Genomic DNA, 21,544 nt, shown 5'->3' with positions numbered 1-21,544 from the left:
CTTAAAATATTCTCCACAGCATTCTGTGAATAAGGGAAGGGAGACTGAAGAAAGAAGCCACGCACATCATGTACAAGATTCATTTTTAATAGATTTGATAGTCATGTGCAAATTTGAGCATTCTATTCAAGAACTGATGTTTCTATAGAGCTGTGTCTGTTTTGAACAAGACCAGACTCTCAAAATACAACATAAAGCTGAACCAACTTGATTTTTTCCTGCAAGTTTTAAGATTCTAATCAAATAAAATATAATAAAAATCCTTGCTTCTCCGCAGGTGCAGGGTTTCCTCTGATGCTCAAGGAATGGTATCTTAGGTGCCTGGCCACAGTCCCAAGCACTTCTTGACAGCTGGATTAAGCGGATTTATGTATCACAGCACATTATCAGTATTACCCACAGAGCACAAACTTATCTCCATTCTGGCATGTCCTTACGATCAGCAGAGATGCGGCATTAGGTCAGGGTTTTTACCAAGGACCGGCATTGGCAGTCCTCCCTCATAATGAGATATGTGTTGCTCTGGATGTCGCAGGCTCCGTGATGACTAGAAGTAGGAAGCAAATGCCTGAGGCATGCGATCTGCTTGGAGTCCATCCATTGACACGGAGCTGCTCGTGGGAGCTGGTGATCTGCCCAGATGTGGAATTCACAGGTTGGAAAACAGGTGTGTCACATCGTCAGATTGTACCAATTGAAAAAGAGCAGCTCAAGATTGTATCACAACATCATTGTGAAACGTTTAACATTCTTAAGAAAGCTTAAGTTTAAAGTGTTCTACCCCCTGCAGCTCAATATAAATAACCATTTACTTCTTTGTAGTAATAAGTGGAGTCAGAATGGATTTTCCAATCTGATTTAATCCCTGAGCAGCTAGGTTAAAAATTAACTTTTTATTTTTTTAATTAAGTAATCTTCTTGGTGACAAAGATTGTCACTGAGCTAAAACCTGTGCCCACCTTCCTCTATTTTGTATGTGGGATGCCGCCACAGCACGGCTTGATGAGAGGTGTGTAGGTCCGTGCCTGGGGTCCAAACCTGTGAACCCTGGGTCGCTGAAGCAGAGCCCGTGAACTTAACCACTACACCACTGGGCCAGCCCCAAAATTAACTTTTTAAAAAGCCCAATAAAAAACTACTGTATTCAAACTCTACCAGAATGTTACAGTGATAAATTTGTTTCTGTACGGAAACATTAAAACTACTTAGAAGCTATTTACATTTACTTAGAAGCTATTTACCCTTTATCCTGCAGAAAAGAATATACATTTCCAGAGACTGTTCAGGTAGGTAAGATGGACATAAATTATCCCAAGTTATGTTTTCCTTGCCCCAGAGAGCACCTCTTGATAGAGAATTTGCTGAGGAACATAAGAAATCACCCCATCCCAACTTTTTACCAGCACGATGAATGTTTTATTAAAAATATTTCTTTTACCAAGTCAGGCTAAACATCCTAGGCTTCTATTAAATAAATGAGAAAAATACACTTTAAAAATTTCTGAAAAACTTTTCAGAAAGTCAGCAACAGTAAGAATAAGTCGATCTGAGGAAGAGCCAGCTAAAAGTCTAAGAATTCAGTAAGATGTATACAGGATCTGTCAAATCCTATTTGGCCTAAATGTAACTATTTCTAACAGAAATAAATCACCAGTGCCCAGACAGCCAGACACTGGTAAAAGCTTGCTGCTCCAGGCCAGGGCTACTGCCCGGGAGCCTGCGCCAGACCTCACACACACGCACCGACAGAGGAGGCCCAGCAGGGGCGCTCCTGCAGGCGATGGGCTCGGAGAGGAGAGACCGTCCAGTGTGCTCAATGTGAAGAGTCTCAGGCAGGTTGGCCCCCGCTTATCAACTCATGATTCACTGTGTAAGTAAGGACCAAAATATTGCACATATGTGTTTAAACGAATTAAGCACAAGTAAAGGGCTAAATCTGGGCTTCTTCTAGGGCAAAAATTTCTCTGGGGAAAGATTATTTGCTTTCGATAATTAAATAGCTAAGAACCTTTGGTGTCTTTTCTCTTCTCAAAATATGAGAACAGGAAGACACTGTGGAGACCCTCTAATTCCCTCTGACAAATGTGGAAACTGAGGCTAGACAGGGGTGACTGGCTACGAAACAGCAAAGCTAGGTTGTCCCTAAGAAGGAAAACAAGATCATGGAAAATAAATAAGCAGCAAGAATAGAGACACACCAGATGTGGTGGATGGTGGGCCAGCGATGTCTGGGTTCTCACTGCCATTCGCTTCTGTCCTCCACCCCACTCCCAGCGGCTCTCTGACCAGGGGCCCTGCCAGAAGGGAAATGGCTGAAGTGTAGCACGGAGTCATTCCTTATGCTCACATGTTTGTATGTGCCCAGTTAGAGGGAAAAATGGCAACTGGGTATGCTGGAGGCATCATACAACAAGGTCAGTTTCCCATGTTTACACTTGAGATGATTCAGAAGATACAAATCCACCTTTACCCGGGGAACTTCCAAGTCTCCTGAAAGCACAGATAGGGGTACGCACCAAAGAGGCACCGAGGACGGACGGAGGCAGCCCAGGGCCCTGCGAGCATCCGTTACTGCTCTCTGCTTGGAGACAGCAAGAGAGAGGTCCACACCCGGGCAGTGCTCAGGAGGGGCAGTGGCCCATGAATTAAGACACAACAGCACCTCCCTCCTGAGACTTCCAGAGAAGTCAGTCTCTTATGTTTTCTATTTAAAAACTTCACACAGATAGATGTTAAAATAGATCCAAGGACAACATCCAACTCTGCGACGTCCTGTGGTCCCCTTCCAGAAAAGCCCTGTCACCAGAACTCAGGGGATTTTGCTGTACTCAGTTGACATGTAGAAAGCACTAACATCAGGCATAAGCATGGCTCACAATTCATCGAATGTTCCTCGTAAGCCAGGCATAGCTCTGGGTACTTTGCCTTCATTTTCTCTAAACCTCATGTCTCCAACCCTATAAGAACTATTATTATCCCCATTTGGCAGATGAGGAAACCGAGGCTCAGAAGTTAACTAAGGCACCCAAAGTCACCCAGCAAGAACTGATAGCTTGACTTTGAAGTTTCCAAAGTAAAAATGGCATGTCCACATTTACACAGTTCAGTCTTCAGAGTTTACACAAAGATGCTCTCAAGCTCCTGGAAGTCAGGCACATTCTGCTACATTAAAACCTGTCACCTCTCTAGGCGCCAGCCTGGAAGTCAGCTACGAGTCCAGCTGTGGCCCAGAGCCCAGGCACCCGTGGCTCAGGCGGCACCTGGGGCAGCTCAGTTTCTGGTGGTTCGCAGCCTCCTCCTGAAGTACTCGGGCGCGGCGTCGTACAGCCACTCGGCGTCCACCACGCACAGGTCCCGCATGTAGCACTTGTTGGTGTAGAGCAGCTCGGTGTACACCACGCAGGCTGGCTTGCAGTGGAAGAGGACAGACGAGGGGTGGATGGCCACCGGCTGGTGGGTGTCTGTAGTGGCATAGGTCCCATCCGGCTGAAGCTCGGCAGTGCTCATGAAGAGGCTGTGTGCCAGGCAGCGGCGGACGCTCTCCATGTCTCCTCGGGACGACGTGATTGGCATTGACATCTGTTTCGGGAGGAAGTGAGAAATGGAAAAGAGTGCAAACATTACTGCCCAGCAGTGCACAGTATTTGGAGCAACCGCACCTAAAACACAGCCCATACCGCAGGCCTAACAAAGTGGCTGATGACATAGGAGGCGCTCACCTCAGAGGCCTCAGGGAGCAGCATGGGTGGGGCAGAGGCAGAGGAGAAGGAGGGCGGACTGAAAACAAGGAAACTGCAGCCTGGGAGAGGAAGGACCAGGAGGGAGACGGTGGTCTATGCCACCACACCACAGACAGGTTAGGTAACCCAGCGCCCCAGCCCCTCACCGAAACGTCCACCAGGACGCCCCGGGGGGGAAGGCCTTTCCCGCTCCCTTTGACTACATCCTCATCTGCTCACTCCAGTTCGTCTCACACTCTGCCGCCTGTCCTAAAGCACGACTCAGTCGTTCCTCATCCACTCAAAACGCTTGGCATCTCCACTGCCCCGGAAAACAAGGCAAATTTCCAACTGTACGGCCACGAGGGAGCCATCCTGAGCATGCTGCGGCCCTCGGAATCGACTGCCTTCTCCTCCTGGGCCCGCTCCGTGACTCTGCCTTCACACGTGGCTCCCAGGAGACAGAAAGCCCCTCAGCTCTGTAGTGGAAATGTCAGTCATTGATCACTCTCCTTGCTCCACAGGCCTTGCTGAGTGGGTCATGTCACCTCACCTGCTGGCCACAGCTGAAGAGACCAGTGGTGGACACTGGGTGACCCATGCTGGGCCAGCTTCTCTCTTCTAGGCATTTGGAATCTAAACATGGGAAATCTTGCCAATCTCTGTTAGTCTCTCTCTCTTTTTTTTTTTGGCTGGGGAAAATCTGCCCTGAGCTAACATCTGTTGCCAATCTTCCTTTTTTTTTTTTTTAATGTGAGCCACCACCACAGCATGGCCGCTGACCGATGAGTGGTGTGGTTCCGCACTCAGGAACCGAACCCAGGCACCTGAAGCAGAGCGTACCAAACTTTAACCACTAGGACACGGGGCCAGCCCTCTGTTAGTTTCTTGAGAGGAGAGGTGAGGCGAGGCGAGGGAAAGCAATCTCTTGCTGAGGCAGAAGGCGAGGAGAGGGAAGGAAGCATGCAGAGAGCAGCCACAACAAGAGGACAAGCAGCCCAGAGAAAGCTGCCCTGGCTCCTGATGGCCTTTTCTGGTTCTGTATCCCCATCCCTCTGGGGCTGGACTATTTCCTGCCTGAAGGTTCCCAGAGTTACCTCCTGATCCCCCTTTTCCCTTTCAGATGCTCAAGGGTTTTATCTTTTGCAATCAGTCAAACCTGGTCAGATGAAGACCCTCTTTATCTCCTTATCTGTCAAGAGATAGCTCCAGTGTCACCACCTCCAGGAAGTCCCAGAGTCCTACAGCTAACGTGGTCTCTCTTTCCAGGCTGCCAGCTCCACCATTCACTGGCTGTGTGATTTGGAGCAAACTACTTAACTTCCTTGGGCTCTGGTTTCATCATGTGCAAAATGGGAATAATAACAGAATCAATGTTATGGGGTGAAAAGAAGATTTCAAATAAAGCAATCACATAACAGTGCTTCATCAACAATGATGACTATCATTATTACTGTCTCCTCACATCAGTTATTCATATATATATATGTCAGATCTCCTCTCTAGTTGTTCCTTAAGATACTGAGTCTTAGGCATATCTCTAAAACCCCAGGACCGTGCCCAGTGCCTGGCATATAAAGAGAGGCATCATTGACCCTGAAGTTTCCTAAGTTCAGAAGTAACAGAGGAACACCATTTGTACTGTCAATAATAGGCTGAGAAAACTCATGAAGCCAAGGGATGGTCTGGCAGGAAAACTGATCAAGTACAAGAGGGGTTTGGAAAAATGTGTGTAATACAGAGCACAACAGGCTACTATGAAAAGAAATCACTTTAGTGCTAACAATAGGCTGTTGGCATCAGACAAAGGCCGGGTACCCGCGACAACTGTCTCCCAGGAACGTGCAGAGGCTCCCAGGACGGTGGAGGGGCTGTCTCAGCCGAGGCCTTCCACACCAAGAATCACCACAGACCTGTTTATGAGAGCAAACAGTGGGCACCATCCAGTGCCCAACAACAGGAGAACGCTCACAAAACTACCCCCACTTCTGAGGTAAGATGTGCAGCGTCACACAGCTGTTACATACACACGACAGGACTTCACCTGTCCGTGCTGACAGCACTCTCGCAAACACCATGAATGTTCCTAAAATCCACTGGACTTTCAGTAAGAAGTGTGGCAAGCACCAACCCCACAAAATGACACAGTCCAAGAAGGGCAGGGATTCCTGGGATGCTCAGGGAAAGCGGCATTATGACAAGAGGCAGAGTGGCTATGGTGGTCAGACCAAGCTGATTTTCCAAAAAAGGCTAAAACTACAAAGAAGATTGTGCTGAAGCTTGCATGTGTCGAGCCCAACCGCAGATTTGAGAGAATGCTGGCTATCAAGAGATGCAAGCATTTTGAACTGGGAGGAGACAGGAGGAGAAAGGGCCAAGTGATCCAGTTCTAAGCTTCATCTTTGTTTTATTAGGAAGACAATAAAATTCTGAGGTTAACGTTTGCTTCAAAAAAGCAAAACAGACAAACAAAAATATACACATGACAGGACTTTACAACATCATGTACTCTAAGAGGGAATATAAGCTCATAGAAAACTTTTTGGTGGATAATTTGGCAGTATCTATCAAAATCTAAATTCCCCATCTAGAAATTCATTTTATGTGCACCAGAGCACAGATACATATGTAGGAGGAAGGTCAGTACAGCATAACCTAAATGATCACCACTAGGGGCTTGGTTAAATAAAACATAATGAATACAGCAAAATGATACGAAGTCACCAAAAAGAACGAGACAGACCCATTCAAACATTGAAAGACAGCCCAGGCATACTAAATACTCAAGAAGTCTACCAAGTGGAAAAAAGCAAGCTGCAAAACAAAATGTATATCAGGTTTGTTTTAGGAAAACTTTATATATGTATCCAGGTGTATGTGTATACACACAGACATAAACCTAAAAACAAACATACACAGAAAAAACTTCTGAAAAGATCTACAGCAGCCTGTTAACAGTGGAGGGGCAGGACTACGGGAGACTTTTCAACTTCCTGCATTACATATCATCATTTTCTGCATTGTGTCAATTTATAACAATTACACACTGCTTTTGTAATCTGAAAAAAGTAACAAAGATATTCCTAGTAAAAAAAATCTTAAGAATTCTAAAAATACTGGAAAATGCTTTTACAGTTTATAAAAGCTGAATATAAACTATATATACAATGTAACTAAGCAAAAAATGCATTTTGGGGCCGGCCCAGTGGTGAAGTAGTTAAGCTGGTGCGCTCCGCTTCAGTGGCCCCGGGTTCGCTGATTTGGATGCTGGGTGCAGACACAGCACCGCTCATCAGGCCATGCTGAGGCGGCGTCCCACATAGAAGAAGTGGAAAGACCTACAACTGGGATATATAACAACGTACTGGGGCTTTGGGGAGGGAAAAAAATGCATTTAAAGACAGGGTTATGAGAAAATAGATCAAAATGGTGGGAGGTGGAATTGTGGGTAACTTTTACTTTCTTCCTTATTTTAAAATTTTCCCACAATGAGAGTTTCTTTTGTAATCAACAGTAACAAGCAATTAAAAATTTTTCACCTAGAAAATAGTGACAGCTTAGTCCCTACAGGAACACCGGGAAGAAACAGTACCTTTAAGCAGATATCCCTGAGCTGTGCTCTGACTTCAGCTACCAGCATCATGTTCTTGCTGTTGACAAAATTCTCTTTGCACCAATCCTGAATAGGAGAAAAAGAGATATCACAATCCTCTCATTTCTATAAGAGAAAAAAAATAATAATTGACTTCACAGGGAAAACTTCAGTTGCCAAAAATAAATATAAGAAAATATCTTTGTCAAAATCATGAACCATAGGGAAAATATTAATAATTTAAACTAAAGTAAAGCCAACGTTTCCCTATGTCAAGTCACCAAGAAAAAAGCTACAGACTGGAATACCTGTATCACTACACCCAATAACGGATGAGAACCTCCAGAATACATACAGAACTCCTACAAATCAGTAAGAAAAAGGCCAACAATCCAGCAGAAAAACAGACAAAGGATACGAACAGATGACTCGCAGAAGAGGAACTGCAAACGACCAAGAGCTTACGTGAGAATTCTCTGTCTCGTGAGGAATCATGGAAATGTCGTTTAAAATTTAACAGAGATACTATTTCACATCCATCAACTTGGCAAAAATTAAAGTCACTTCAACTAAGAGCTGGAGAGGATGGCGGAAATGGGAGCTCTCAGACACAACTATGGGGAGTACAGAGGTGGTGACAACTTTGGGGAGCCACAAGCCTGATGCAGCTATCCCAAGACCAGCAGGTCCACTCTGGGTGTCGGCCCCAGAGAAACTCTCCCCTTTGTGCAGAGGAGACCTACCCAGCATGCTCGCTGCGGCGCTGGAAGTGGACACAAGCTGCCAAAGCCGGGGGTGAGGCAACATCTACAGTACATTCTGTGCCCGGACGTGAAGTGAAAGCACGGTTGCCCCTGGGAACTTCAACCGACTTCAGGACAGTGGCTACAAGAGGGAGGAAGGACTAGGAAAGGAGCAGATCAGGGCTTTTGCTGTACCCACAGCATTTTATTTCCTTAAAAATAAACTGAGGCAAACTGAGGCAAATTGTTTACAATTGCTAAAAGTGGGTGGTGGGTTTTTTTTTAAAGAATTGACTGCATTAAAATGCAGGCTAAGCATGCACACTACAGAACAATTACTGATTTTATTGATAAATGAACCAATATATTGCTGTTTTCCATCTTGGTCCAAGGAACTGAAATATCATACAAGCAAAACCTACTATGAGGAAAGTTAGGGGCAGGTAGGGGGGAAAATCATTCTGTAGCTAAGAAATCGGGTCACCAAATACTTAATGAACTTGCCCAGGTTAAGCATGAGTTAAACACAAGCAGAGTGCAAGGCTGGAATTACACGTCTTCGCTGGTTATCTCCCTGTGGGCAGACATTTCTGAAATGACATCTGGCGTCCTTTTGGTGGCTCTTTAGATGCTTCACTGAAAAAGGGAAGGGTCTCTTAAATCCCATGCCCGAAAGGAGGCACCTTCTGTACAAAGGAAGCTGACCTTATTTCCGCCTATGTTTTTGAAGGTCCGGTAGATGTTGAGCAGGGTAACGTGATCGCCCTCGCTGGATATGAACTTCTTCCGGACACTCTGCACCTCGTCCCGCCGGGCGGGGGGGTTGTGGAGAACGCTGTCCACGGACAGCAGGGAGACGATGGTCAGGATCTCCTCTGTACAGTGGAATTTGGGGGACAGCAGGATGGTCTGCAAATCAAAATCAAAAACTGTGTAAAAAAGTTTCTTCCCAGTGTCTGAATACAGTATTTCTGTATCTTGCTTTTGCAGCTCCCCTTCTTAGGAGGTAAAGGGCAGGTGTTTCTAAAACCATGACTGTATATCAGTGTTAGTGTGCAAAACAGATGACTGCCTTCTCTGCAGGATTCCAAATTCCACACGGAGAGCTCACGACTTAATATGAGTTTGAATCCTACACTCATTCAATATGAGTTGAATTCCACACAGAACATAAGTCAGTAACAGACACAACGGAGGGGTTGATAATTATTTAAGAGAAAAAGTGAAGGCTGCTCTAGAAGCACTGGATTTAGGAGTCTACTTTGGGATGGCTAACCTATAATGTACAGAAAGGGGACTGAGGAGAGGGTATCATTTACTTTGGCAAATTTGGGTTCTAGAGGAAATGCTGCCATCTTTCTTCCAATTGGAGTCAGGGTCAGCTGGTCGTCCTTATGTTCAAGAGCACCTAACAGGTCCAGTTGGGCAATAGCTGCCTGAATGTGATCTAAAGAAACAGAGACATACAAAGGAGCCAGAAATTCGAAAACAGAAGAAACTCCAGTTAGTTCAGTAGTTGGGGAAGCTTCTGATAACTCTACATCAAACCACAGCAAAGACCCCAATCACCACGGCCCCCACGACACACTTTCCAAAGCTGTGAATGACATCACTGTCTTCAGTCTGTAATTTGGCAGTATGTATGTGAATTTTACACCCTGCCATGTGACACATGAATTTCACCCACAGATATACTCATACATGTACTGGGACCTGCATTTCCAGCCGCACACGCATAACAATGGGGACAGCGGGTACTCAGAGGCCCCTGGTGAGAAGGACACTATTTACTCTCTTACTCTTTTTGAATTTTGAACCATGTAAATGCATCACCTTTTAAAGAATAAAGAAGCATTTCTAAGGATGTAATAAATATACATACTGAGATGCAATGAAACATATTAAGGGAAAAAAGCAGTGTGCAAATGTCTCAGTCAACAGGAGAATGGATAAATGTATTTTAGTTTATTCACAGAATGGAATAGCATTTAGTAATGAAAATGCATCAACACAAATAAACCTTACAAAACACACAGAATGAAAAGGGAAGTTTATCGAAGAATCTAAACATAAACATTAGAAGCGAAACAACACATTGTCTAGGGACACAGGCACAGAACAAAACACGAAAGAGAAACAAGGGAATTACAAACAAAATGTGGGAGGCAGTGACCCCGAGGGGAGGGAAGGAAGCGAGAGGCTGGGGGTTGGGGGCTCTGAAGCACTGGGAATGGGGGCACGGGTGTGGTTTTACTATGCCTTCTACCTTCCACGTATGTCCTTCCTTTATACACAGGAGTTTAGCAATTAACAGAAAATAGAATGTGTAGAGCGGTGCACAATGTGTGCTGCTGTTTGTGTTTTACGAGACTATATATACTTGCACATGCATAGATCTTCTCTAGAAGACAACCAGAAAACGGCCACAGTGGTTGCTTTAGGGGCAGGAAACTAGGAACCTGAAGATCAGGGGTGGGACCCTTCTACACCCATCAACTGTTTACTCTTTTTTTAAGCAATTGCATTTCTTCACTTAAAAAAGAGACAGAGGCCGGCCCCGTGGCCGAGTGGTTAAGTTCGTGCACTCCACTTTGGCGGCCCAGGGTTTTGCCAGTACAGATCCTGAGTGCAGACATGGCACTGCTCATCAATCCATGCTGAGGTGACGTCCCAATGCCATAACTGGAAGGACCCACAACTAAAAATACACAACTATGCACCAGGGGGTTTTGGGGAGAAAAAGGAAAAATAAAATCTTTACAAACAAAAAAGAGACAGAGACCAAAAAAAGGGAATATGGTGTATTGAACAGATACCATCGTTAAGAATTCTAATTATTTTTGTTTTCTCCATGGAGGGATTATTAATGAAGGACAGGAACTGATCAGATTTCAGTCAAAAGCAAAGAAACTTCATCTTTTCAGTCCTTTCTCTAGCAGAAGTACAATTCCGTTAGGTTTCTGCCATATCCCTTGGACCCCATCGACTACCCTCATTGGTTCCTGGGGTCCAGGAACCCAACCGGAGCCCCTACATGAAGCCGTTGCTTCTGTGCCGGGATGGTGCTGAGAGCACAGAAGCTATCCTTTTACGATTCTGAGCTTCCTCTCTGACAGTTAATGCCATCCACCCAATTAAACTAAACACAAGGAGACCACCAAAACTCTTTCTTGGAGAATCCATTTGCTGTTGTTTGTCTCCTCGTATACCTTCTGTTCCACTGCAGATGTCACTCACCTGGGGAGGGTTTGGACATGAAGTCAAAGGTGAGCACGTTGGGGACTTTCATGGCAAGGAGCTGCAGCATCACACTCGCCAGGTTACACCTGTGAAGAGTGAGAGGCGGGGCTCGTTCATCTGTCCCTGCTCCTCCAGGTGGCGAGTCAGAGCCGTCCACTGAGGAGCATTAGTGAAATCGCCACTCCCGGAAGACACAGCAAGCAGGAAAGCGAGACCAGGGGACAGTGGCAGGAGTGAGGAGGACCTCGGGCCTACCTCTGGATCTCTGGCACGGTCATCTTCTCAAACTTCTCAAACTCATCCTCCGTGTATAGCCGGTAACAGATGCCACTGTCCTCTCTGCCAGCCCGCCCTGTGCGTTGCCAGGCCTGGGTCTTAGATACCCGCTGCACGGCTAACACCTCCAGGCCGCTGTCTGGAGGGAGAATGGCCCACATCAGCGCCTTGCTCAGCACATAAACCAACTTCTACAGTGTGGACAAAAAGAAGCGTTCCTCAGAACACCAGTGATCCTTTCTGCTATATGCGAGTCCAGAAAAACTCAAGGCTACGTCAGAAACATAAAACCAGATGGCTCTGCAGTGAAACGAGGCCTTGCAATGAACACTGTGAAATCTGTTACTAAAACATCTGACAAACCTCACGCTCATAGCCAGGGCCCAAGAGAGTAGATTCCAGAGGTTTGGGCTTAGATCCCAAGGTGATAACCACTCCAGTTTGTCCAGGACTGAGGGGTTCCCCAGGACTCAGGACTCCCAGTGCTAAAACCACGACAGTCTCCGGCAAACTAGGATGGCTGGTCACCATATCAATCAGTGACTCGGAAATGGAATGCCTCCAGTCCCTGTGCCCTATATCCTCCCTCCCAGCTCCATTACAACAGAGAGACAACGTGACGTTGTTACTCCTAGGAGTAAATGAGACTAATTTTCCCAATAAAGGTGTATTCTGTGCCAGGCACTGGAGAACCGAGCCCTTTCACATGTCTTATCTCCAAGAGATATACGTGCAAAAGTCAGCACCCTCGAACGCTTAGTAATGCATTTCAATTAAACATTTAGGAGCGGTAACTTCAGCTGCCTCAAATCCTCTGTAGAATAAGGCAAGGTATAAAGCAGACATGAAGAAAAATGACTTCAAGCAAGCTTCCCACTGCATATTCTCAGGAAATAGCTAGGGCCTCACCCAGCCTAGGGGTCTGTTTCCTTCCCGGGAGACCTGGAGCTCAGACCAACCCTCCTCAACTCTTATTTCTGACGAGAGCTTCTGATGTGGTGTCACGCTGTCCCTGGCCTTCAGCCATCATTCTCACCCAAGTTCTGACAGGTCTCGGACCCGGTGCCCAGGTCCCTGATCCTCTGTTCCCAAGTTTGCTAAAGCTGCCCTGCCTCGGGTCTCCTTTCTGGGCCTGACCCTGGATTGTCTCACTCGTGGTGCCTGCCACCCAAGTCTGTTAGTTACAAACATGAAATGCTCATTTGGGGGAAACTGAGAGACTACGGGAAACTCAACAATGCTCACTACACACAGAAGAGACATTCATTAGCTACAAATTCTCACCAGGGTTATACTTCTTTGCTTTAACCATGCCCGTGTCAACTACATATTTTATTCCTGAAATGGTTATGGAGGTTTCAGCGATGTTGGTTGAAATGATCACTTTGCGATAGCCCTAAAAGGAGGAAGAAAACCAAAAAGCCAAATGACACACATATGATTCAGAGGTTCAAAAGTTTTTAAACATATTCCTCACCATTAATTTCCACAGTTCACTCCAGATCAAGAAAAGATGACTTCGTTATTAATGAGAATTATTAATATTGATGGTCGGTCATTAAATTGAGTGGGGGGAAGGGAGATGTTCCAGTCTTAAAAGCTTGTTTTGGGGCAATGAGATGTAGTGGAACGGGCACAAGGTTCAGAAGCAGGCAGACGGGGCTGGACGGCTGGTCCTGCCAATTACTTAGGATATGGCCCTGGAGCAACTGTTACTTCACCTCTCAGCGCCTCAGTGTTTATCATGGGATCATAACCGACCTTGCCGGTTCTCAAGAGGATGAGAGACAGTGTACGTAAAGTGTCACTTAGCACAGTGCCTGGCACAGCACAGGCACCCAATAAATGGTACCATGGACAAATAGGGCTTGTTTATGTTGGACCTGAGAAGAGTCACTCATTTACCTTCCAACTGTTGCCTCTGCACTCTCCCTCGTCCCCGGACAACCGCTTCCCTGTTCCTACCGCGGAAGAGCTGGACCTGTGGCTACATTCTATTACTGCAGCTTTTCAGCCAGCATACCTGGCACCTGTGCATCCTGTCCCTTACACCTTATCCGGAGTCTGCTGACAGCACACAGGCCGCACGGGACAGGGCTGGGTCAGGGCAGGTGGTGCACTCACCTTTGGGGCTCCCTGGAAGACGCGGAGCTGCTGGGCGTAGGGCAGGGAGGCGTACAGCGGAAGGACCAGCATGGAGGGGCAGCCATCCGGGAGGTGCTTCGCGATGTCTCGACAGGTCTTGCTCATTGCTTCGATCTCCTCCTGACCAGTGAGGAACACCAGGATGTCCTGAGAAGAAGGGGCTTCCTATAAAAAAGGCAGAGTGGAATTACCAGGCCTCGATAGAAGTGCGGGCGCACAGGAAAAAGACAATGGTCATCGATGAAGTTTCCAGAGTTATTTTTCTTAACTGCGGAGATGTACATGAACCTAAACATTGGCGTCTCCCCTGGGGGAAAACCCTTACCGATAAGGCAGAAAGCTGTAACTCGCCCAAGTTAGCCACTATGTTTAAAAACCAGTTAAGGAAATTCTGAAGGAAAATCACCAAATTGCTTTCGCAGCAAGAACAATACCATGAAAAGCACACTCAGCCAAGCAAATAACGTCTGCATAAAGCTTCCTTCCCTCCGTAATCATCTTGAAAGGTGAAGCTGACAAAACAGAAGACAACTTGGGGAAATCCTGATCTATGGAGATGACGGTCATGCTGGAAAAGGAACCCTTATGCAACGACACCATCAAAAGCACTTCCAGGGGCCAGCCTGGCTGCATAATGGTTAAGTTCGCGCACTCCATTTCAGGGACCTAGGGTTTCGCGGGTTTGGATCGAGGGCACAGACCTACACACTGCTCATCAAGCCATGCTGCGGCAGCATCCTACACACAAAATAGAGGAAGACTGACATAGATGTTATCTAGGGACAATCTTCCTTAACCAAAAAAAAAAAAAAAGCCCTTCCATACACCCAAGGGCACACTGCTTGAGCCACCGAGGTTAAATGGGTTCTTCTCCTTGCAAAGGGAAGAACATTCAAGTGTTCACAACATTCCCATTCACCTGAGCTTTCTTTGAAGTCTGTTCAGATACATTAATTTGTAAAGTGTTTGAGTGGCAAAATAACTTTTTAAATGTTTAATAATAATAATTATATGTGTGTGTGCATGTGTATACATGTATATATATCATATGTATATATGGTAATATATATATTTATGTGTGTCTGCATGTATGTTTTTTAGCCCAGTATTACCAGGACAAATGTTCAGAGGAACACACAGACAGGATAAAATCTAAAATAGTTAAAGCTGCATCAAGGGGAGGATTCATCAAAGCCACCATATCACCTGAATGCACCTGCCAGCATCATTCATGAGAAATTCTCTGTAAGTCCAGATAGACATGGCCAACGGGAGAAGAGGAGAGATCAGACGTTTCAACCCCTTTTTGAAAGATGGAAGAGATAGGGGAGGAGGTGGATGACTTGGCTAGGCACAGGAAGTTCCCACCTGGGTGTCTGCTAAGGGGAACGGTGACAAGAGATGAGCCAACTTCCCTGCAGAAGCCAGAAAGGCTCAGAACTCAGGAGCAGGCGGAGGCAGGCTGTGCGAGGGTGAAAACCCAGGACTGGCTCAGTCAGAGTACAGTGCTGTTAACCCCAAGGGCCCTCCTCCACCCGATGCAGCCAGGAGGCTGAGAAGACACAAGTGTCATAAGGGGGTTTAACATGGAGGACAGTGAAGGCAAGAGTCAAGACAACAGCTGTGCAGAGGCCAAGAAGAGCAACCTGTTCTGAGCAGAAAAGCAGCATAAAGGACTCTGGGAAAAAGTGGACTGTGTTTAAACACATAAAAAAGAATCATGATTGGCATACGATAGATGCTGGAACACGTGGGAAAAAATGAGCCGTAGGTACACAGAAAACTTGTACAACTGTGTTGGGCAAGGAAGGAGGCATTGAGATGGTGCAGTGTTGGCAATGCAGGATCATAATATTGTACATGCTGAGACTTGATCTAAGAAGCATTGTGATGCAACTATGTTGAGGGGATGGAGGGAAGCGAGAGGAGGGGAGGGGTATTTCTAAATCATCACCTACCATGGTAAGAAATTAACATGTAACACCTAACATCAGTAAGTCAAAAAACAGCAAAGGTTGTTTTTAGAACTATGACAGTAATATCCAGGGGAATAGCTAAGAAATTGAAAGTGGTTACCTTAAAGAGCAGGATCTGGGATGGGGAAGGAAAAGCGACTGCTGCTTTTTTACGAGCCTTTTAGAATTAACTGCTTGACTTTGTAAACTTTAAATTATGTGTGCATTATTTAGCTTAAAATAAAAATTAATTTAAAAAGTATGCCTCTAAATTTTTTCAGAAAGTTAATAGGAAGGTAAAAACAGTCAGTCTTATACAAATTAAACAAAAATGAGGTGACAATCACTCAAATTTTTAAATGTTTAATAAAATGGGAAGAGATTTTGAAATGTTTCTCTAAAACAGCTTTTTTCGAAAAGAAAACTAAATTTGAACCCAGCATTGGGTCAATACCAACTTTTTTTTAAAAGGAGATAGAAAATATCAGAGGATACCACACGTGGTAAAGAAGGCAGTATTTCATAAGACTTATTTCAGTTATATATATTATGAACTAGGTTGCAACATAGAATGTGCTTCTGACTGGGGGTTATGATCAAAAAAAGTTTGCAAGCCACCGCTCTAATATATAGAAGTTTTCTGGCTCAACTGGGAAAGATGCTGGTCAGAATTGAATTATTTTTCTTTTTCACAGGAAATAAGAGAAACCAGAAAAAAGGATAAAAATATCCATCCTAACGATTCAGCTCACAAACTTGCTTCATTCAGTAGCTTTGCTTTTTAAGACTGAAAGCTCTATTAGCTACAAGGTGAGGCAGACCTTTCCAGGAATTTACACCCCATTCCTACCTGGTGGATCTGGAAGACTGAGACTAGTGCGGCGTGCAGGTAATCATGCTGAGGCTGTTTGGTGTAAAAAATCTGGATTGGATGCTGCCGACCCTCCAGGTAGAGCACGGGGGCTCCATTGAAATACTGAGAGAACAGGTCCACATCCATCGTGGCTGACATGACAACCACCTGTGGATGAGAGGGAAGGGGAGGATGGGACAACATCAGGACAGCCTTTCTCGCTGGTTCTGAAGCAGATGGGCGAGGGGAAGAGGCTGAGGAAGAAACACGGGCCTCCTTCCTAAGCCTGCTATGCCTACCTTGAGAGGCAGCTTCCCCAGTTCCTTTCGCCTCCTCTGTGCAGCTTTCACCACTCCAAAGAGCACATCTGTGTGGATAGTTCGTTCGTGGGCTTCATCTAAAATGACACAGCTGTACTTCCGAAGCAGGGAGTCTGAAATTGCTTCACGCAGAAGCATGCCATCTGTCAGGAACTTGATCCTGGTGTCTTCTGAGGTGACATCATCGAAGCGCACTGTATAGCCAACCTGTGTAGAGAAATTATTCATTCATCAAACACTTGTTGAACAGCCACTATGTAACTAGCATTGTGCCAGGCACTTGCACTATCACAGTGAACAGGACCAACACCGATCTTCCCTGCTCCCTCGGGAGCGTGCAGGCTGGTGGCGGACACAGACAACAGGTATGTTCCCTTAACTGCAATTATGATGAGCATTACAAAGAATTTAAAACTAGCCTCCTATCCCTAGTTACTTAATAGTTTCAAGTGAAGCTATGTACAAATATGAAAACACGTCCAAGACGTTTTTAAGTGAAATGCATAAACACACACAAATGCAAATAAATCTGACTTATATACAGTTCAGGGACTCATTCTCAATACCCACATATATACTAGAAAAATGCTTACAATTTTTTTGTGTGTGTGCATGAGGAAGATTAGCCCTGAGCTAACATTTGCCAATCTTCCTCATTTTTTGCTTGAGGAAGATAAGCCCTGAGCTACCATCTGTGCCAGTCTTCCTCTATTTTGTATGTAGGATGTCTCTATAGCATGGCTGATGAGTAGAGTAGGTCCACACCCAGGACGTGAACACGCGAACCCGGGCTGCCAAAGCAGAGTGCACGGAACTTTAACCACTCAGCCACGGGGCCAGCCCTCTTACAATTTTTTAGAAAGATGTATAGATCAGAGATTTAACAGAATTTACTGAAGCTTTAAAAATGCTCAAGGGAAACAACCAATTTGTCCAACTTGCCAACAGATTTCAAAACCAAAGCAAATGGCAATGATAGTCTGTCAGACCCTCTGATCTCTTAGGAACTGATAAAAAAAAAACCCCACAAAAACTCTGAGATAGGCCTAAACAATTGTGGCAAGAAAGAAGCTGGCTATGTGTAAGAAGTCTTGTTCAGAAAAATAAAAGGCAGGGGCACGGGGTGTGGGGATAAGAACTGTTAGCAAAGAAATCGGGTACCAGCTTCCCAAGTTCAGTTCTTTTCTCATCTGAGACTCGAGTAGCAAGAGAGATGGCAGCCACGCGGCGAGGCTGGGTCACAGCAATGACGCCCTGGCGGCTAATGCCCGCTTCGTACAGGTACTGAGGGATCTGAGTCGTCTTCCCAGAGCCAGTTTCCCCTAAGAAAAAATAAAAGTCATTTAAATGCAAATTGAAACGATATCACCAAACCAAGTCAGAAGGAAAAGACAAAACAGAAAACTCTAAGTTGATAAAGCCCCAGGAAAATGGGCACTCAGGTATGTTGCTGGTGGAGTGTTCATTGGAATTGTTTCTAGGAAGGCCAAATTATATTAGAAAAATCCTTAAAAAGTTTATACTCTTTGACCCACAATTCCACTTGCAGGAATTGATTCTAAAGAAATAACTAAAGACGTGTTATTCAACTTTGCTCATGACAACAAAAAATTGGAAATAATATAAATGTTCAACAATAAGTAACTGGTATAGTAAAAACATAAAATGAAATACAACTGTTATGTAAAAAGGATGTCGTGCCTTTCAAAAGAATAAATGAGATTTATGAATTCTGACACGAAGACACATCCACTCATACACGGCAGCCATAACAAACTCCTCCCCATTCCCTAGCCTGCTTTCTTTCAAACCCTCCGCCTCTGCCCACACTATTGTGAAAGACCTGCTCTCACGTCATCATCTGCCTGACAAACTCTACAGGATGAGTTAAACCTCAAACTCTCTCCCCTGGGCTGCACTGGTGGTCTCCACTGTGCTCCTCAGTGCCTTGTTCCTCTCTCCTCCAGCACTGACCACCCTACATTATGCAGAAGTGTTTTAACATTTCTGTCCTCCTGCAACACCGGAAGCTCTTGGAAGGCAGAGAAGGTCTGTCTGTCGCTTCCATGTACTTGAACGTCCTGCATACAGCAAGCACCTAGTGTTATTTCCTGCCCTCTGTGGGTTGCTTTAACAATGCCTAATTAGAACAAAGAACTCAGTAAACCTGCGCATCCTTCCCCTCCCTGGCCACCACTACACCTCTCTGACCTCAGAGTCTTATAGTCCTGTATTATTCCTGTATTTCCTCCTCTCTGACTGCTCATCCTTCCTGACCTGGCCAAGAATCATGGACTAAAAATTTGATTTTTCTGCATTCCTCCCACTGAATCCACCAGGCAAAACCCCTAACTTGAATCAATGTCTCCCTGTCCATCTTTTCTGCTCCCACACCAGGCAACTGAGCATCACTAAAGTAAAATAACCCAACTGCACAGACAAAGACCTGAGTTTGTAGTGGGGCCAAACGCACCCAGGTACCAGCACTACTATTGATCCTTTTCTTGCTTTTGCAGCCTGTCTTCTGTCCCCATCCTCCCCGAGGGCCCACGTGAGGCCCTATGACTCCCATTCTCAGCAGAGCTCCTGTGCCTATTTCATAGAAAAAGCGAGTCCTCAAATGTGATCTCCCTCTGCATCTCCCTACATTCTGCAGTCACACCTATTCTTACCTCCTTTCTGCAGCCCCCCAGCTTCTTGGGTATCTTCTCCATATTTCAGGCCACTATGCCTGTAGCCCTTGTTGTAGTGTCCCCCTTCCTCATGCCCCTTGGGCTCTGCTCTGTTAGTGCCTGCTTTCCACCTTCAGCCTCCCTCTCTACTGAGTTCTTCCCCTCAATCTAGGAATACTTGCAAGTTCTCAGCTCCCTTCCTGTCTTTTTCTCAAAACAGAAGCCTGCTCCCACTGCCTTCATTCCCTCACCTCCTACTTACTCCTCAGCCCAGTGACAACGCATACCACACAGCTCTGCTGAAATGGTGCTCCATGGGATCCACAATCAATACGTCACATCCAAATCCAGTGGGCATTTTCTGGTCTATATATTACTGGCCCTCATTGGTGCTATCTGTCCACTCCCTTCTTACAACTCCATTCCTACGACTACGGCTCTCCTGGGTCATCCTCTCTGTCCTCCAGGAACTCCCCTTACTTAAACGTTAGGAATTAAAGCCCCTTGCAATCAGTCCTCGACCCACAATTCTGCCTCTTAGTTCATGCACCAGAAACTACTACTCCCAGACAGAATGGACTGTTCCTCGCCTCCACTACGTCTCCTACGCTGCAGGTTCTCCCTTTTGGGCAGACTGTCCTCCTTCGGGGACCACCTCCCCCGCCGCCTCCTCCCAGACTGGCTCAGACCCACTCCTCTAGGCTCCCAAAGCCCCCGGTACACCACTCTACCCTTTCACACGGAAGGTGAGTCTTTGCCTAACACGTTGGGCACGCCCACTGGGCTGTAAGCACCTCCAGGACTGGGCTGCCTGACTCTCCCCGAGGCCCCTCTCCGGGTTTGGAATAGAAAAAACGGTCAGTTTTGTTGTAGAAACGAATGAAAGAGGGCGAGAGGCACCTAAGACGACCCGCTCTCGCAGAGCCACGAGCGGGGAGGCTGGAAGGAGGCGCCCGCGGGCCACTCACCGATGAGGACGGCGCTGTCCAGGTTCCGGAGCTGGGCCAACAGCTGCCCCCGCGCCTGGAAGATGGGCAGACTCCGGCGCTGCAGCTCCACAGCCTCGGGGTAGGGGCTGGCCGCGGGCTGGGCCAGGGGCGGTTGCGGCCTCCGGCCTCCTCCCCCGCCGCCGCCGCCGCCCGCAGTCAGCAGCATTACCACGCGCCTCCCGGGAGGGCAGGACCCGGCGCGGCTCGGAGGCCCAGAGGCCGGCCGGAACCTCTTGGCCGGCGGGAAGCCCGCCTCCTCGGGCATGTCGGGAGGGCACCGCAACACGAGGCGCGAGGACGGGCAGCGGCTGCCGCTCCCGGGACCAGACAGCTAGCGCGCGCCGCCCCTTCCCGCCACGTGCTGGCGGCTCCCGCAGCCATCCAGGTCCTCACCGCCACCCCCAGCCTTTAGGACAGGGACCGCAACTCCCAGCATGCACTGGGAGCTTGGGAAGGCTTTCACTTCCTGAGGCCGGGGTGAGCAGCGTCTAAGGTACAACGGAAAAAAGGCCCGAAGAGACAACAGCGAAAGACCGGGCGTACCGTTCCGCGGGACCTTAACCTTGGATAATGACAGTCTTCTCCTTGACTGTTTTATTGTCCTGGTAACACTTTCCGGTAAACATGCGTTTTCCCTTCTCTGTTCACAATAATACTCGCTCTTCCAGGAAAGTACTTAATTTTGTGAGGAAGAAAACACAAACAGTTGCATTATTTGATCCTCTAAATAACTTATTTGATATGGTAGATATTGATAGTATCGCCAATTTACAGATGAAGAAACTGAGCCTCTGAGATTACTTAAAGTCATTCAGATGGCACAAAATCTGAATGTTGAAAAGGAAACTGGTGATCACCTTGTGTTACAGAAGAGGAAGGAGGTATATGATATATTCTATGACAATCATCTGTTCTCCTCAGAAAGTGACTGTCTTACTGGACATAGTCTGCAGGAAAAGAGGGAGTTCAATGGAACTAAAATTTACCCTTCCTTTCTCCAACTATTCCTGTCAGACTCTCAAGCTCTCCACAAGGCTCCC

At 46.3% G+C, this 21,544-nt stretch overlaps 1 protein-coding gene and 1 pseudogene across 2 annotated transcripts; one reads left to right on the top strand and one right to left on the bottom strand.

Annotated features, from left to right (window-relative positions):
* Nucleotides 1-66: 66 nt before the first annotated feature.
* Nucleotides 67-21,001, bottom strand: DHX33 (DEAH-box helicase 33). 2 transcript variants are annotated; one of them, XR_002811672.2, is made up of 13 exons: nt 20,484-20,945; nt 18,005-18,165; nt 16,823-17,050; nt 16,521-16,691; nt 13,695-13,880; nt 12,855-12,966; nt 11,550-11,709; nt 11,292-11,380; nt 9,374-9,501; nt 8,760-8,963; nt 8,055-8,196; nt 7,312-7,398; nt 67-3,579 (listed from the first exon to the last, which is right to left on the bottom strand). XR_002811672.2 is itself a non-coding variant. In XM_023653320.2 (12 exons), the coding sequence occupies exons 1-12, from the start codon at nt 20,767-20,769 to the stop codon at nt 3,271-3,273; spliced, it is 2,121 nt and encodes a 706-aa protein (XP_023509088.1). In that variant the 5' UTR covers nt 20,770-21,001; the 3' UTR covers nt 67-3,270. The 2 variants fall into 2 exon arrangements, 1 of the variants encoding a protein (XP_023509088.1); XM_023653320.2 differs by lacking the exon at nt 8,055-8,196 and having other exon boundaries at nt 20,484-21,001.
* LOC138916308 (large ribosomal subunit protein eL42-like) lies at nt 5,576-6,241 on the top strand (annotated as a pseudogene).
* Nucleotides 21,002-21,544: the final 543 nt, after the last annotated feature.

The sequence above is a fragment of the Equus caballus genome, chromosome 11, assembly GCF_041296265.1.
Source record: "Equus caballus isolate H_3958 breed thoroughbred chromosome 11, TB-T2T, whole genome shotgun sequence".
In the NCBI taxonomy this organism is placed as follows: domain Eukaryota; kingdom Metazoa; phylum Chordata; class Mammalia; order Perissodactyla; family Equidae; genus Equus; species Equus caballus.
This window is presented reverse-complemented; position numbering and strand designations above follow the sequence as displayed.

Bases quoted from the DNA above. Each gene is read 5' to 3' on its own strand.
- DHX33 (XM_023653320.2), bottom strand. From the start codon at position 20,769: ATGCCCGAGGAGGCGGGCTTCCCGCCGGCCAAGAGGTTCCGGCCGGCC. The intron at 17,051-18,004 runs GTACCCGATTTC...TTCTCTACACAG, and splicing joins GAACTGAACTTGGGAAGCTG to GTTGGCTATACAGTGCGCTT. The intron at 7,399-8,759 runs GTCAGCTTCCTT...TCTCCTATTCAG, and splicing joins AAAACATAGGCGGAAATAAG to GATTGGTGCAAAGAGAATTT.